The sequence below is a fragment of the Manacus candei genome, unplaced genomic scaffold (assembly GCF_025592945.1).
Source record: "Manacus candei isolate 608988 ecotype Guabito, Panama unplaced genomic scaffold, ASM2559294v1 h1tg000015l, whole genome shotgun sequence".
Lineage (NCBI taxonomy): Eukaryota > Metazoa > Chordata > Aves > Passeriformes > Pipridae > Manacus > Manacus candei.
The window spans coordinates 15,207,459-15,225,708 of NW_026138063.1; the positions used below are offsets into that span (position 1 = coordinate 15,207,459).

The window sequence follows — 18,250 nt, forward strand, 5'->3', positions numbered from 1 at the left end:
ATGCTAAGGCTAAATTTTGGTTTTAGTGATGAGAGTCTCTGGGCAGACACTACAGATGCACTTTCTGCATCAGAAAGCCCTCTATTACAAGGCAGATTTCTTATCAAGAGTGGCAATACCCTTCTGTTAGTGGGGAGCTGGAAATATTTCTCTTGCCAGGGAGCACAGCCTTTGGGTATATGATAGATGCTTTACAGAAGCATAAAAACAACGTCACACAATCTTTTTGGAGAGGAAGCAATTTTATAGAGTTCTCTAATTTGAGTCTCTCCTGCCTCCAAGATCTAATCCTTTCATGTCCCTCCTGACTGATGAAACATGAAAATATAGGGTTTTTTCATTTCTGGTGTTAAGCATACTTCTCATCAATTATACTGTTTGCTAGGAAACATCTATTCTCTGTCGCTCTTCTCTGTTGTCCTGAGAAACTGGGCAATTCCACTTGTACAAGAAGAAAAACCCTGATTTTTTCCTCTCTCTTTATATGCTGGGCTCTCTGCATCCACAGCCCTGGGGCTATGGAATTCAATCACTGGCACTCAGTAGTGTTCCAAAATCTCAGCTTTTCTTTTTAGCAGCACTTGGAAAGACAACTATGAAATGTCAGTGGGGTGGATAACAAGCAGCAATATCCACAGCCCTAAGAAATAATATAAATAATAAGCAAAAGGTAAACAGGTCCCTGGGACAGCTTTTCTGATACCTTTGTACACCCAGGCATCATCTCTCATTATCCCAAATTTAGTGACGCTCATAAGCACATGCTTAACTTTAATATGAATATATGTTTATCTTTGTTCATTGACAGGGGTGAGCTTTTCCTTGTGTTTAAGTGTGCTATAGAAGCAGAGCCCTAATGAGCAGACAGTGCCAGGGAAATGCTGCCAGCAAGTCTGGCACAGCAATTCTGCCATTCAGCCCTAAGGCAGTGTCCTACCCCTGACACCCAAGACTCACATTCCCTACTCAGCCTTAGCACTTTAAAGCATTCTCCTTTCAGGTCATTGTCTGAAGATTTTAATACAAAACAAAGAGCAAAATACATATGTAAAGCTAGAAATGCACCAACTTAGTAATGAATTAAAACTGCACATTCTCTATCTGTACCAGTTACATTATCCCAACACTGTTTCTCGTAGTCTGTAGAAAACCATAGCTCGGAGAAAAAAAGTTTGGAACAGTAACCAGAATCACTGAGCACTATCAAATACATTCACTAGCCAACCTAGTTAAAAAGAGTATTTATTTCTATATTATATAGACTCAAAGATTAAACACAGAAGCTATATATTCTTGAAGAATACCTTTGTCCCTAACAAGAGAGCATATTCCTTCACACTATAGCTGTTCTGCTCCAACAGAAGCATGCCATCTCCTTCATTTTAAACTTCAGATGTACTTTGGACAAAAAAAAATAATTTGACTTAACTGACTTCAGTGAAACATAGGGAACTGAGGGTGTACAAGAATGGAAAGCCTGCTCAAATGCAATACTCAGGTTGTTAAATTAACATCACTTAAAGTCACTGCTAGCTCAGCACTCAGCAGCCCTAATACCTCAGAGGGAATATACAGCCAGGGTATGTTCAGATCTACTTCAGTAATCCAAAGGATATAGTGAATTGATATAATGAATGGAAAATAGTACGTACCTCCATTAGAGTTAATCTGTGATTAGTAAATTCCTGCATTCAGACATAAGGCTGAATTACTTACCTGGTAAATATGTTCAGACAGCAACATTTATAAAAACGTTGGCAGTGCCCCACATACTGGTTTGAGATCTCCAGCTGTTACCAACAAGACATTTTAGAAGTCTTCCTTATTAAAGGGGAAAAAAGGGGAAAAATTAATCTCACAGAATTTAAAAGATTTGTTGATTTTGACTTTGCTGGCAGACTTGTTGCACAGGTTTGCACAAAGCAAATAAACTAGTGGATGTACAAATATTACGAAGTGTAGTAATCACTGTGTTCTCTTCTGAAAGTCACAGTGATCTTCTCCAAGCAGAGTTACTGAAGACCCACAGTGAATCTGGCCCTCTTCCCTTTACAGCAGCTGTGGCTTGGAGTGAGAGTCCTCTGTGGAAAGTACTAGATGTTCATCTAGTATCAAAAACAGTTTATTGCTACTTTTAAGTAACCCCAAAGAATGTTACTCATTAGCCAAATATGCACATATAGCTAAGAAATATTTATGCTTTTCAGGCTCTGGAAGTGTCATGATTTCTAGCATCAGTGTCATGGCAGAACTGCCAGATATGTCCCAGTCATGAACGACTTCCAGCTTATTACTCAATAATCTTTGTTTTAAAAGCCATTTCAGTCTCTCAATAGCTCATGAATGAAACAGTCTGCAACAAACAGGCTGGTCAATGAATTCTCTAAGGTGTCAACTTCCCATGTGCACCATAATAGGTCAGCGGTAGTGAGGTTCCCTTCACAAGTAATTCCTGAGCTAAATTCACAGACAAGCACCAGACTTAATTCTCTTCCCTTGGCATTTTGCCTGGAAGGCTCAAACAGGCTGGAGAATAATACTGACTTGTAAAAAGTTCTTTTACCCTACCATTCCTTCATCACATCCCTCCAGTGCCGGCACAGAGGATGCAGCAGGAACGCAGCGTGGCACAGGACAACGCAGTGTGGCACAGGACGTCTCTACCCTGCACTAGTCCATACGTGGCACAGAGCCATCTGATCCCACCACAGCTGCCCCCATGCATGAGTCAAACCAGCCTGAGAACCAGGCAGTTCCAGCCCTGCCTGCCTGCTGTGCCAAGTGAACCTTGGAATAAAGAGATTCAGGCCTGCTGTTCAGAGGAAGGTTCTGCAACGTTAGTCTGTGCCCAGCAGACCCATGAAGGACACTGAGGTCAACCAGCAGGAGTTTCCTAGACAAGGTTTGGTCTTACTCAGCTTTAAGAAAACCCCCAATCTTTAACTCAGCCGCCAGTGCTCTGCAGTCTCAGAGTTTGATTGAATCCTCAAATTTCACCAGCCTGAAATAAACAAAAAAAGATAAATAAATTACTCACATGTATTGAAAAATACCAGGTAATTCAGCCTTTTTTGCCCTGCCCCAGGCAATGCACACAGCTGTGCCGTGTAGCGCAGTGTCCATGTCCAGCCCGGCCCGGCCGCAGCGGGGTTTGGGAGCCGCCAGGAGGAGCGCTCGGACCGCTCCCGCTGCCGGGTGTCCCTCGGCCAGCCCGGGGAGCAGCGGGATGGCTCCAGCACGGACACATTTTTTCCGTGGTAGCCGGCCCCTGTATTCCTCATCTGCGGCGCACAGAGGGGAGCACAGGAGTCCCCGCCCTGCCTGCCCTGGGCGCTGCACAGCTGGTGGCAGCGCTGCCCTTTGTGTCTCCCCTTCGCTGGGCACCTCTGCTGCCTCCAGGGCTTATTTGGAAGGGATGCCCCATCCGTGTAACACTCTCAGGGAAAAGCTGGCACAGAGAGCCTGACCGTCTGGCAAAAATAATGCCTTAGAGGCAGCTGCTTGCTGATATAATCCCATATGAAAAGAAAAACTGTTTTGAAGGGGATGACGCTGCCTTCTTAGGCATTCCTGGAATATAAACCGAGCATGAGTCAGTCAGAGTGAGAGTATGCACCTTGTCATGTTGACAAAGAAACAAACCAGGCAATAAATTAAAAAAAATTCTGAAAGTATCCTCTTATGCAGGATTTCACCCTCCAGTACCTGGAAGGCTGCAAAGTTGAGCAAAGTCATCCATTCAGAAATGGCTGATTCCTGGCCCAGAACATTCTGAGAGGATTTCTCAGGACAAATTCAGGGCAAGTGAGAGGGACCAGCCCTGATAAAGCCTGAGTCAACCATGAGGCACACATTTGGCTGGCACGATGCCATGTCCATCCTGCCACAGCTGACCTGTTTCCTACTGGATGTGAATGACTTTTTTAATCTGCCAGTTTTCAGATTTGTGTTCATACAGCCTACCTACCACATTCCCAGCTAGCATCAAACAATGCACATAAATTTCATGCTACAGTTTTCAACACCTAAAGCATTAAAAAGTACTTTTTGAAACATTGCAGTCCTCCTTTTGGGTCTAACATTGCAATGTTAATTGAAATATTATAACTGCTATTATTCAGTCTCTGCTTGCTAGTTTAGAGCAGGAGTTGTTGGACTAGCTCTGCTGCTTGTAAAGCAGAGCTGACACTCATCCTTCCTGCTCAGACACCAGCTCTTGGCTTGCCATGACCTTCGAGCTCTCCTGCAGAGCTCCGATTCATTTTGGCCAGTGACGCTTCACTCCCCACCTGCAGCCCAAGATCACACAGCACCTCTGAGACAGCTGTGCTTTACTGTCCACTGCTCAGCCTTCAAATAAGCCTGTTCTGGGTGCAGGCACAGTCCAGAGCTGCCCTGAGGCTGTCAGATGATCTCCACAGCCCTGGTAGAAGCTGGGATATGAATGAGCCTGGTCCACTCCTTTCTCATTTAACACCGACATATGGGAAAATGTTTCACAGTGTGAGTTCCTGTGCAAGCTGCCAGCGACCCCTACATCTTGTGCTGGCACAACCTGTGCAAGTCAGCAGCCTCACTGCATGGATGCAGATCCAGCATCTCATCAAAGTGTTTCCAAATCTCTTTACTATGCTATTTTCTTCCTTTCATTTATTTCTTCACTTTTTCTGACCCAACTTCACTCTCTTATCCTCTTCTCTTTACAAATTTGAAGCCTGAAGCCATATTTTTTCAGATCAGAGTCCTTCAGTGCAAGCTGAGCACTGTCAACTGCCTGGAATGTGGGTGAAAGCTCTCTTAGAGAAACCAAGGTGGAGGAGACGGTGAGACTGTCCTTGCTGTATTCAGGGCACTGCTCACTGTGTCAGTGCCACACCAGTGCCCTGACTGAGCCTTGTTTAACACTGTGTAGCCACAGCTACTGCTGTCACACAGGCAGGACAAACAACTGACTTCCCAACTACCTGTGGGCTTTCAGTAGTCTTCTCTTCCTGTCTTACACCACTGGTTGTATTAGCACTAAAGAAGAGTAAATAATTCTATGTCCCACCTGAGAAGTGGTCAAAATGCAATCATGCTTGTACATTCCATTAAATGCAGTAATAACATAATTTATTCTGACATACTGTTGAAAACTGAATGCAATTATTTCCTCACACAGTCCAGCTATAGGTAAAGCTTTTCCGGATATTTCAGACCCAATATATAAACTAACTCTGCACACAAGCTATCTAGATACAAAATATCCTTGAGGGTGAAACTCTACACTCTGAAGAATTTGCTTTGGCAATAGCAAGATTTACTATTTTCCTTGTCAGATTTTGTTCTCAGGACATTGGTCATCATTTCTTTGTTGACAGATTTTGCAGATCTCAACATGACTGATCAACTTGTAAATCCAATCAATGAGAACCCGGAGGTCTCACTATATTTTCTGATAACTGCTGGGATTACTCTCAGCTAAGAGTATAAGAAATGTTCTGCAGTACGAGCCACATCTTTTATGCTCAGTGTCAAACATAATAGGCTTCTAATAATAGAACCACCACAATCTGTCCGGCTATTCCAGTCCTGGATCTGCCACAGGAAGCATCTCACGAGGTCATAGCTAATACAGTAAACAGTGACCCTTGTTAGTGACATGGTAAGAACAGAAAGGCTTCAAATGTTGGGGAGGTTTCTCATCTACAGCACTCTTCTAAAGGATTTAGCAGGGGGAATATATTTACAGTTCCTCTTACACAAATTATCACAGTATGCACAGAACTCTGGGGTTTTATACAGCTCATTATAAGTAGGAAGAACAACCATCCACAGGGTATGCTGATGCTAAATCTCTAATTTCAGACCTCACTTATAATTGTGTATTGAAAGATTTTTATTTTATGATGGGAACATAGTAGAAGTTTTGTTCATTTTTACCTCAAAATCTGGACAGACATATTGCTATACTCTGCAAGCTGTTTTTCCTGGTTGATATATTTCCACCACACAGGATCCTTTTGCCTAAATCTCAATAAAGATTCTGCAACAATTTGTACTTGCTCACTTGCTATATCAGCTACATATACTAGGTTTAGTGCAGTACCTGCTGCTTGGTCATTCTCCTTCCATCTGCCAGAGCCTACATAATATTTAATTCCTTAATTTTCAGTATTCATCACAATATCACTCAGTGGATTCTTACCTCTTGCTGACAACTGCTTGTTCTTTCATAGCTTTTACATAAGATGTGTAGATGCAGAAATCTGCTATGTCACTTCCATCTCTGTGTTTCAAGACTGAGACTTCTCTGATTTACAGCAGCTTTCCTTCAAAATTTTCTTTGAAAATCTTTTACCTGAAAATTGTTTTAAAGGTTACAGGTCATTTATTGCTCTGCAGTCAAGAATTTCTTTCCAGATGTCAGACACTACTGTGCTTTAATTATACAGTCCTCTGAAAGGCCTTCTACTGTGAAATTTTCTTTGTTGTCTGAAAGTCATTTTATTGGCAAAACATATGACTAACAAAAGGGATATGACTCTATGCTTACTGTATTATGAATTATTACACTGTGTACAGCTGAGCTTTAAAAACAATTTTCAGACAGCTCTGATTTTGGTGACTAAAGCTTTAAACTGCTTAGTTTTTTTTACTCCTTTATTAAAGCCAGAGGTGGTGAATTTCTAACTTCTGATCCCATTTTTTGTCAGGCCAGGCCTGAGCATCTGTAGGTCAGACATATGTCCTGGAACTATCTGTGCTTTTTTGAGTTCTCTGATGGAAACTCAAACTGTAAGAAAATGTTAGAAAATTGTGATACATTGTCTAATCCACAAATTGAGATAAAGCGAGAGCAGTTCTTCTCAGCCTGCATGGAGCTTAAAGCTTGACCCCTTCTGCCTTAGCCCTGAAGGAGAATTTGTTGCCTGAAACATTGTCTGTCTTTTTAGTTGGTCCAGTGAAAACTCGTTTGTGCCTCAGAACCGTGCCTTGCACGATGCCCTCGTGAAGCACCCTGTGAAAACATCCCTGCTGGAGCTCCATACAGCAGGGACTGTTCCACTGGCAGGGCTCAAGAGTTCTTTATTCCTGTCAGACACAAACCATTATAGAGCAGCATTCTCCAAGAGACAGATCTGCTTGTGGGACATATAAGTACTGGTTTTCCTTCTATTGATGTCCATAGGAACAAGGATGGAGGTATGATATTATGAGATACTAAGTTCTTAAAATATGTTCTCAATGATTTCTATATTAAGAGCTGTTTTGCTTTGGAGGATGAAAGGTCTGTTCACTCAATATGAGGAACAAGGTCTGTCTCAGAGATGTGGAAGAACATCTATTCATCCAAAAGCTTAGCTATTTCAGGAATAATCTGTAAATTATTTTAAGAGTTTGTTTAAACCGTTGTTAACTATACCTGGCAGATTTCTGGCAAATGCATTATTGTTTCTCTAGACTTCTTCATTCCTTCAAGGAAACTTTTTGGGAGACAGGACTTGTCACTTCTCCTGTTGACACTGTTCTACTTTGTATAAATAATTACACATTCACTGGGACTGGGACTAACACCTCCACCCTCCCCAGGAGAGTTACTGAGCCATCAGACTAGAGCATTGTTTTTTCTCTCACCAGCTGGCTCCATGAATATGTAAATATATTTTACAAAGTGGGACTGTTCCAGTTGAAGGGGCTGGTGGTCAGGTCGCTGCTGTGAGGCAGAAACCTAACCTGAATTTGCAGAGGAGAGGAGAATTCCTCTCAAACACAGGTAGGAGTTGTTTTGTGAGGTATGCACTGACTTCTTCAGGAGCACTGATGTGATCCTCACTTTCTCAGTGGGGTTTACACATCAATTTGTATCATTGTTTTGACAATCACTTCCATAAAAATACATTTTTATCATTAAATTGAATAATTTGCACCAAATGAAACAGAGTTTGGAAACTTAATTTCATTTAGAAATATGAAAAAATCATATTCAGCTCTTGAGTGCTGAGATTTTTGTTTTTGTCCAAGTGTTCAGCCAATTAGTAGCCCAAACTAACTTAGAAAGTCTTCCCAAATAATATCTTGTTTACCAGTATGGGCTCCACAAATTCTATACCTTTTATCTTAGTCTAATCGAAGTTCAGGTAGGTGACTTTTGCTTTCTGCTTTGAAAACTGTGAAATGTGCCTGTTGTCATAGAGTGAAGGGCTTCTGGGAAAGGCAGAGTAACTTGGGAATTCACAACCTGGAAAAATTTCATTTTCCTCCACTGAAAAACATTCAGCTTAACAAACAGACTTACATTTCGAGGGTAATTCAAACAGCAAACTAAACCAAAACTGGAATTAGGAGTGGAACAGACTGCTAAACTATCCAAAATTGAATGGTAGATTTAACCTCTCATTCTCATATTAATGAGAAGTAGCTGAAGAATTCTGAAATGGAGTCAAATTGTCCATCTTTGAACACTAAGAGGATGTAGTAAAATCAAAGGTCCTGTTGTGTTTGGATCAGACCTCTGATAATCTTTTATAGTTATAACCTTTTGGTTCTAAGTCCTGCATTACAGCTTGGCTGGGAATCTATGTTGGAGTCTTCTACAGTACAGAAAATGTAAAAGTAACATTCCAGGTATAAATTAACACATTAACAATCCAGGGCAGGTCAGAGACACAGCACACTGAGTTTAGTATTTACTTAGTTTAATTAAATGTATTTGATTTCGCTTACAGTTAAAGCAGATAATTGAATAACAGTACTTAAGAGGAGACTCTGGGGTTAATAATCATTAAGGAATCCACAGAAGCACACTTCCACCTTGGTAAAAACTGCAACCATGAGAGGGGGGATAACAAAGAGACAGGCCAGCAAACTTTTGAGGTGCATTTGGGGTGGTGTCAAGGCAGAGAGAAGTGTCAGTAGTGTTTAAGAGCCTAAGAACACAGAGCTTTGAAAACTTAGCTGAAAGCTGAATACAGAGATGTTGTACTGGATAGACAGTATAATAATCATGATCTACTGGCTGTACTTATAACTCAGGCTCCATATAAATCAGTTCCTCTCATTCCCTTTCAGGAATCTATATACCTAGCATCACATATCTACATCTGCACCTCTTTACACCAAAGAATTCCTTACTGTTTGACACTGTGCAGGATAATTATTATCAGAGCACTGCAGTACATCTGGAAAGATGAAGGAATGCTGGCTCAGCATACCTCAGGCAAAGCACTGCACCTCTTAAAGAATGAAAGCATACATAAAACAGGAGCACAAGAGCTGCATCAGTCTTTCATGCCTGAAAGCCAGGCATAATTGCTTTGAAGTGGAAGGAGTTACAGCACTGCAGCTCTCCAACTGCAGAACAGGTAACAACAGGAATTTAAATAAATACTTACCAATCCTTGCAAATTCTTTGATTCCTTATTCAAAGATGCTACCCATCCACCAGAAAATGTTATGTGGTAGAGGCAGGCATTCCTCTGTCCTTTCCTGCCAGGATTAAAATGAAACTTGACTGTTATCTCAAGAATGAGCCCAAAGACCAGACTTAGATTCTGGAAAAACTTTTCTCCTCTCAAAGTACCCTTTTAATAAGTGAGTTGAAGGATTTAAACATAAAGACTCATTCAAAACAGTTGCCTGTGCTCAACTGTCCACATCCAAACTGAAGTTAAGTATAGTTTAGGAACTGAAATTAAATTACAGTATTACTTACTCAGTCTGGCCTTTATTTTGTTTGGTGGATATGGGAAATTTTCTCAGAGACTGTTAAAACAAAAATAGTCTGAGGCTCTTGAAAGGACTAAACCAAGTAACTCCTGGAATACAAAAAGGATAAATTGCTGCTTAATTCTGGTCTTGCACTTTTGATTCCTAAAGTACTAAAGGACTGCTGCTGAGTTAGAACTGCATATCGTGCAATAGTTTTCATATAACACTAAAAACACTGAAGCATTCTTATACCAAGTATATATCTAATTTAAATCTATAATGCTATTTCTCTAATGCTTTTCCAGTGTTTAAGTTAACTTTTGTGATACATTTTGTAACCAAAACTGCTACTGTCTTGAAGTCTCTGGTCTTGGCTCCTAAAATTTCCATGTAAGTTCCATCGATTTTTTTGTAACTTTTCTCCTTAATTCTTTAGCATTTTAATGACCTACAATATTTTGCCCATAGCAAGAAGCTCTGCAATACCATGCTGAGCCTGATATTGACAATGACATTTCTTTACACATTAAATAACGATGACTCTGTGAAAATCATTACCCAGCAACATAATAGATCACAGATGTGTTTAAAAAACATAGTATTAGGTTGGACTCTGAATTCTGGCCCAGAATGCATGTGTGCATCTCCCAGGGCAGTAATTCAGCACTTAGAAAAAGTAAACTCACCATTGTAATGCACATGGCAGATAGCTGAGTTCCAGCCACCAGTGAAATAATCTGGCCCCAGTTTTGCATTCCATGACCCCTGTGCTCTGATGGGAAGGAGGCCATAGGGACTGACTGTAATTCCTGCAGTCAGAACTGCCCAGTCCTGGTACAATTTATTGTTGCACAGGAACAGCAGTGATGCAACACCCACCTTCTTGCCAGGGAGCCTACGTTGAATAAGGACAACTGAGGGCACAGCACAAACAACAAGGGGAATCCTTGTCTGTACCAGCAACATGATGCTGTACCTGGCAGAGAATGACTGTATCAAGATATTCCCTCACAATTACTTCAGCTTTCTTCACTTGACCTAATCTGCCTGCTGAGGAAAGGATATTTTCCCTGTCCTGAATTTCCACCTTTGAGGAAGGAAGTCCTCCAGTTGTGGGCTCCCCCAGTCTGTCTTTCAGACATAGATGTGGAGTTGCTCAGTTAAGTGAGGGGCTCCTTTTCAAGTCAGGAAAACCAGTGCAAGAATGATCACAGCTGATGGAAATTTCCTTGTATTCCTCCATCTCTTGTTGCACAGGCTGTCATATCATTTGCACATTTTGTAAAGAGTTTTTTCCTCATCGTCCCTTTTCTGGTAATTTGGAAGTGGAGAGAGAGTTTTCTCACCAGGAAAAGTAGGAAAACAGTATGTTTGTTGGCTGAACTAAAATTGCTCATAACACTTTTCTTCCTAAGAGCATTTGCAGTAAATAAATTAGATCAAATTGTTCCCCCTTTCATGTATAGCCTTATAAATAACAGTAGAAGGAAATTCAGGAAAAGCAGTGAGAGCATTGGCAGGAAGCAGTTTCTCGCAGGGCTTTATTCTGATTTCAGATCTGTGTTGCCAGTAACAGCAAACTAATTACATGTGAAACTACACCATGAGTCTTGGGTCCCAGGTATCAGCTGTGCAATAGCAGTGTGACAGCCTCTCCCTGCACAGGCTGCTGAGGGCATTCACATGTGCCTCTGCCTCACACCTCCAGTGTCACCTGCAGCCAGCTCGAGGGGAAGGTGGCTGTGACCATCACCAGGCTGTTGGCAACACCCAGTGTGTCAGGGAACACAGCAATGGCTCCACATCTCACTCTCTGCATTCAGGTCAGAGCTAACACTCTCTGGTGGAGGTGGTGCTTTTGGAGGGGAGAGGACTCTATTGTGCAGTAGATTGTTCGAAATATCAGCTCTTTTCATCTCTCAGTCTACAAACCAGACTCTGATCTAAGTCTTCAGAAAGTCTTATACAGACATGAGTGAGTCTTGTCATTAAATGAGAACAATGGATTCAAGGATGATTATTTATATATATCCCTCATAAAAGTAATTCTATTTTGTATCCAGAAAAAGAAAGCCTACTTTTTCCATTTTAGTGACATTTTAGTGTCATTTATCATATCCATTTTAGTAATACAATTTTGTAGCTTCCCTCTTATTTCCTTCCCCAAGCACAAGCACAATTAAAGGTCTCATGTTTCTTTCCTGCATCCACCAAAGCAACAGGAATCTGCTTTGTAATTTTCTTTCATAATATTATCTACTTGAATACTTGCTGACTTAGATTACATCGAGCCTGGGATAATGACTGACTAGGCAGCTGATCTGTCTTTGCTTTTACAGCTCTCTAGGTAAGAACAGCATTTCCCGACCCTTGATGATGCCCTGCCCTGTGCCAGGGCTCAGAAGTTGTCCTGCACAGACTGAGGTGCTTTGCTCCTCTCTGTGCTGCTGGAAGACAAGGGGACAGCCTAATTCACAGGCACCTGCAGGCAACTCAGGGCTTCTGCCTCTTAAGTTTTATGGCCTTCTATTCCATGGTTTATGCTCCTGTTCCTTTTACATTCCTTGGACTGATGTGTTTAAAATGCACTATTAGAGACACTGCTCTTGCTTAAAAATATTCTTTTTAGAACCCATTTATTTGATCAGCACTTCAGCCATTTCTACACCTTCTGTGTGATACTGTCATTGTGCCTGCTCCTGGTTAATGGACCCTGGCATGCTTCATTGGAAGTGTTGAAACAATCCTCTAAGAGTCTTGTACGATGAAGTATCTTTTCACAACATTATGAATGTTTTAAGGATCCTGCTTGATATCAGGCACTCTGGTTAAGAATTACTAGATCCCTTTGGTTACAGGAATATTTGCAATTTAGCAGTGGTTGTCCAATTTATAATTTTTATATTATGATGATAAACAATCCAACTAACGATAAATTCAGCACCATTGTCCATAATATTTTCTTATGCTGGCAAATAAGCAACTGACCTTGAACAATAGAGGGTAAAACATTTGAAAAAAAAAGGAATTATTGGATACCAGCTTATATTCCTATAAACAGAAGAGGCAAGTAGAAACTCATGTCAGAATTGCCCAAACTGACAAATAAAAGGACCAGAAGGTAATTTAGAAAAGCCATACTGAAAAACTGTACTGCTTTTATGATTAATGCATCACTTCTGGTCTCACTGCTAAATGATAATATGAAATATGAAATTTTGCAACTGTATTAAATATGTTATTACTTGAGGTAAAACCAGAAAAGAGACAAAAATGTTAATTAGAGAATGTAAGCTTAGTTCCTAATAAGTTCCTTAATTCCTAAGGTGTGGGAATACTGTCATTACTACATTTGCCCTTGGTATCTCAGTATCAAAATAAACCAGGGGAGGGGAGGTCTATGATTCATCACAGCTATTTTTTATATAAAGCCAGAAACCACATTGTCATTTGATAAATGAGCCAAGAGTGAAGCTTGAAACACAAAAAGAGAGAAGAGTGGGAATTCAAGCCTGGGGAAGGGTGGAGGCTCTGCAAGTTTTCCAGTGAAAACTCTTGTGTGGGTTTTTATTTCTATAAAGTAGCAGATTCAATAAAAGGCATGACATGGATAAATCCTTGGCTTGCAGACCAAAGAAAATTTGGGATTCCTAGGACTGGGTGGGTACATCAGTTTGTAAGAGTCATTTTAGGTGCTAGGATTATCAAGAAAATAGGGATACATCCTCTCTATTGCATGTTGTTCAATGCTATTCTGAAAAGGCACAACTTGTAATTCCAGGAAATACCACAGTTCTTTTGGAAGTGAAAATATCAAGATTTTGGCACTTAAGACTGCATTGAGAGATTGGGGTTGTTAGCCTGGAGAAGAGAAGGCTCCAGGGTGACCTCATTGTGGCCTTTCAATAATTAAAGGGGACTTAGAAGAAAGATGGGGAAAAACTTTTTAATAGGGCCTATTGCAATAGGGTAATGGTTTTAAACTAAAAGGGTGTAAACTCAGACAAGATATAAGGAAGAAATTTTTTATTATGAAGGTGGCAACACACTGGAACAGGTTGCCCAGAGAGGTGGTGGATCCCCCATCTCTGGTAACATTCAAAGTTGGGTTGGATGGGGCTCTGAGCAACCGGGTCTAGTACCTGCTCAGTGCAGGGGTGTTGGGCTAGATGTCCTTTAAAGGTCCCTGGCAACCCAAACAATTCTATGATTCTGTGATTCAAATGAAATAAAGAGCTGTTGTTGATAGCATTTACATAAATTTAAATTCAAATAATTTCACAACATCAGCTGAACAGGACTTGTGCAGAAACACTAAGAGAGCACTAAGAGGTCTTTTGCCATGGTACAAGGTATTTTGTACAGATGACTTTCCACGGAGAAAAAGAAGATTTGGTGAGAAGCCTGAAAGCTGGAGCATAAACTAAGGTTTTAGGGAGGGGGTTTCTTTTCAGTCAGATCATCAGGCCACTTTTGCTGCTGCACAGCAACATCATTATTAAATTTGTCACAGGCAAGATGGCAGGGATGCATGGAGGGACACGTGGTTTGCACCAACATTGACACAGTCTTTTCAAAGAACATCTCGGGGCCAATCTGTCACACAGGGCTACATTTCAGGAAGAGGTTTCCTCGTTCCACTTCAGCAGTTGTCTCATTTTCAGGCAGACAAGGTCACACTTGCCAGACATTCATTAGGAAATTTGTCCCTTGTTAGCTTTGTGTACCAGATATCTTTCTTCAGTGACTGACAGGGAGAAGCACTCATCCCTGATCACCAGCATCACTGGCTGAGCCCAGGACAGCTGGCAGCAGCTGATGGGAAAAGAGGGTTTACTCAGGCTGCACATTTCTGCCAGACCATTGCAGGAAGCAGTGACACCCTAGGACAGTGGGCATTTCTTATAATTACTGTGGCAGTAGCTCTGTAGTTCATAAGTTAAATGCCTGTCACTAAAGATGCATCATTTCAGGCCTGAAGATGCCTCACCTCAGGGACACGTAACAGAAAATAGTTTTTGTTCTACCTTCGAAAAGAAACTGCTGTAAAAAACTTGTGTTGCAAAGTCAGCTGTCAAAAGTTAGACACTTTTCGTCCACATTAATGCAGATGCTTTGCTTATGCAACTCCATACTATTTTTGTCACATAACCTATGCATCATTTATACAAGGAATACATACACAAGGCAGCATAATTAAGATTGCATGAGACTGTAAATCTGCCATCTTTTGGTTTTGAACTTAAAACCTTTTTAGCTGAATTTATATGCATTACCTACAAACAATTCCTAACTGTGCATTCCATGGTTTTATCCCAAATAGATAGGGACTCTAACAGATGCTGCTTGAGAAGCTCCCTGACTTCAAAAATGAAGTATCATCAGTATATGAAAGGGTTTATTTGATTTGGCTCCCTGCAAGAGTAGAAGACTGGGCTTTGTGAAGAAGAAAGGTCACTCCTGTTCCTGTGTTGCTAACAGATCATAATTTAGCTGAAGATTGATGTCAGTGCTAACACATTTATTTATGGGTTACTACTTGCCGGCCTTTTACTTTCTGTTCCTTCTGCAGCCATCAATGGAAACAAGCCAGACATCTCTGGGTCAGTTCATGGGTGAATTCTCTCCAGCAACATCACTTACATTTGGTAAATATAGTTTAATTTAAATTAGTGCCTTGTTTATCATTTACTATTTGTGGTATTCATAATCTGTTTAACAGTGGGACACCAAAGAACACTTGAGCACATTAGATTTAGGGTGCTGAGGGAACACACGTTTAGGGTGTGTTACTGGGTAGGCAGTGCCAGGGAGTGATGCTGCTGTGTTCCCAGTGAGGTGCAGGTGCAGTCCCCTGGCTGCAGGGGCTGTGTACAGGTGGGGGGGGCTTCTCCAGCAGCCTGTTCATTGCCTCCATTTGCCCAACAGGCCTGAATTGTCCTGTTGCTGCACAGATCTGAAGATATGCTTGGGTGGCACTGCAGAACCTGGTAATGCATTAACTGTTCAGAAGTTTAAAACTACCTTTACATGAGGTTAAAAGTCTGCAGCAACCACATGTAAAAGAGTCCTTGAACATGTAATCCATGGGAACTAACACCTTTTATTGGTGGTTTTGCATGGAGGCTCTTCAGTGGATATAAGGCCTGAAATACTTTCTCCTTTCCAGTGGGTCTTCTCTAGACTAAAAAATGTTGACAGAAAGGAGCAGCAGGGAACACGTGTGTCTGTGGTGTGAGGATTACACAACTCTGTCATATACATTGACTTCCAGATCTAACAATTTTTATTAATATTGTATTACCTTCATGACTAAATCCAGTATACCTACTGGTAGTGGTTAAACTTCTGGCTGCTAACCAGCATCATGTTGGTCAAGGAGTAAGTAAATGTCTCCTTTGTAGCTTTCTTATTTCCCATTTCTGTGACTTAAAATCAGTTCAAAACACAGCTGCAAACATAATCTCTGCTCTGACCATGTTATGGTCTTCTCTGTTTCCACAGCCCCCTTTTTGTGAACGGGACTCCCTGCCCCAGTGCCTCACCAACCCTTTCCTAGATCCATGCTTCTCCTTCCTCCGGTCCCACTGAGGGATGTGGGGCTGCCCCCCCTCAGGGCTGCAGGCCAGGCACTCCCACTGTCTGCCAGCACTCACGGTCACTCCTACAAAACCTGGGCCTCTCCAAACCCCCTCACATCTCAGCCTCTGCCCTTCTGTTGTCTTCCATTGCCTCTGTGCACACAGGAGCACTGCTGGCACCCCTTACTCACCAGCAGTCTTGCAGGCTGCCTCCAAAGGTCTGGGATGTTCCACTAGCAGCTCCACCTTTCCCACAAAAATCCTCTTGGAAATTTAGCAAGCGTGGATCCAGGTTAGTCTACTGCTTCCTTCATCCAGAACTGCAGAAAGGAAAGGTCAGATATTATGTCTACTAAACTGCAGCATCCACTTTTTGTTTAATCCTCAAAGCACCCTCTCTAATCCATAGCACTTCTTTAAGTTGTGGTAGTGGGACCACTCTTCTTTGTATTTTGCAAGAATAGGAATGTTAATAATAAATGAGCTAAAAATAAGGTAATAGGTTTATATTCTGCCTTGTATGCAGTAGAACTTCTGTTTAGTTACTCCAGTCTTTGCTTCAGTTGGCTGTGCCTGAGCACTTTATTACAGACTTACCTCTTTCTCCTGCAAAAGGTGCACAGGAGAAGTACTTAAAACAATAAGAGGGACAGGCTCTTCTTAAAGCAATCCTAAGGAGATAAATTATTATTTATTGACGTGATAATCTGTATGTCATCATTCAACAGCACTAAGAATGTGGGGTTTTTAAATGCCACATTCAATAAGAATATTGTGTTCAGTAAGAATACTGACTTAATCTTTCGTTTCTTTTCTCAGTCAAACAACTTTGGCCCAAATCCTACAAACACTCGAGTATTGAGTTCATTACTGTGTGCTCTGCCACAGCCCTTTAAAGAGTATCTTTCACAGCCAGAGCGAAAAGGCTACTAAATGGGTCAAGATCACCCATTGGTAAACAAAACGAAGCATTTCAAGTTTACTTTAGAATTTAAATAAAGAAGAAATTTCAAAGCAGCATTACTATTTTTCAAGCGCTGGCGAAGCCGCGCACGATTGCACAAACGGCAACACTGAGCTCATTCACGGCCGGGACGAGCCCCCGCCCTGTGCCACCTGAGGACAGAGCGGGTGTCGCGGGGGCTGCGGGCTCGGGGCGGGCCGGGGGTCCCTGCGCAAAGCCCGCGGGGCCGGGGGAGCCCCCGAGACCGAGGGAGCCCCCGGGGCCGAGCCCGCAACCCTGCCGGCCCCGGGAGGCACCGGGGCGGGGCCGGGCACACCCGGGGCAGGGGAGAGAGGGCGGCCCTGCCCGCGCCCCTGCCCTGCCCCGGGGGCGGGGGGCCGCGGGAGCCTTTGCCTCCTCCCCCGGCCCCGCACTCACACGAGGAGCCCGCGGCGATCGGAGCAGCGGCTCAGCGGCCACAGCCCTGCCCCAGTCGCCGCCGCCGCCCCGAGATGCCGCCCGCGGCCCCGCGGCCGCCGCTGCCGCTGCTCCTACTGCTCCTGCCGCCGCTCCTGCTGCTGGCGACGGCGCGTCCCGCAGCCCCCCCGCACAGGTACCGCGCCCCCGCCGTCCCCTCCTCCCCGCACAGGTACCGCGCCCCCGCCGTCCCCTCCTCCCCGCACAGGTACCGCGCCCCCGCCGTCCCTCCCTTTCTCCCTCCGTCCCCCGCAGGAGCAGCGCCCGCCGTGCGTCCTTGGGGTGTTTCCCTGCCCGTGAGCGCATCAGGGCAGGGGCTTTTCCCGTGGACCGGGGGCCGCTGCGAGCGCAGCGCCGTGCAGGGTGTGTGCAGCGTGTATAACACAGCGGCATAACGCGGTATGGCACCCCCGTGTCTAAAGCTCGGCAGGGCACTCGCTCACCCTCGTGTCCTCGGCAGGAAGGCTGTGGTTCCCCACGGAGGTTTTCCCGGGCTCCTCGTGTGTCCGTGCAGCGTGGCCGGAGCCGGCACCTGAGCTCACCTGAGCTGTGTCCTGAG

General features: G+C 43.0%; 1 protein-coding gene and 2 long non-coding RNA genes across 7 annotated transcripts in view; 2 read left to right on the forward strand and 1 right to left on the reverse strand.

Annotated features, from left to right (window-relative positions):
- The window catches only part of PCOLCE2 (procollagen C-endopeptidase enhancer 2), a 55,524-nt gene that overhangs the window by 17,354 nt on the left and 19,920 nt on the right, over positions 1-18,250 (forward strand). The window contains exon 1 of one of the 3 annotated variants that reach the window (XM_051782053.1): positions 17,602-17,827. The exons of the other annotated variants lie outside the window; for them this stretch is intronic. Within the exon in view, the coding sequence (XP_051638013.1) occupies positions 17,727-17,827 (101 nt within the window). The 5' untranslated portion in view covers positions 17,602-17,726. Of the gene's footprint in view, positions 1-17,601; positions 17,828-18,250 lie in introns of those variants that run through there. 3 annotated transcript variants of the gene reach the window in all.
- LOC127468676 (uncharacterized) lies at positions 1,125-17,337 on the reverse strand. 3 transcript variants are annotated; one of them, XR_007903649.1, is made up of 7 exons: positions 16,869-17,337; positions 16,463-16,591; positions 9,695-9,797; positions 9,375-9,468; positions 6,188-6,340; positions 1,945-3,001; positions 1,125-1,821 (listed from the first exon to the last, which is right to left on the reverse strand). It is a non-coding gene; the product is annotated as an uncharacterized LOC127468676 (long non-coding RNA). The 3 variants fall into 3 exon arrangements; XR_007903647.1 differs by having other exon boundaries at positions 1,125-3,001; XR_007903648.1 differs by lacking the exon at positions 9,695-9,797 and having other exon boundaries at positions 1,125-3,001.
- LOC127468678 (uncharacterized) lies at positions 6,335-9,362 on the forward strand. Its single transcript, XR_007903652.1, has 3 exons — positions 6,335-7,185; positions 7,621-7,756; positions 9,052-9,362. It is a non-coding gene; the product is annotated as an uncharacterized LOC127468678 (long non-coding RNA).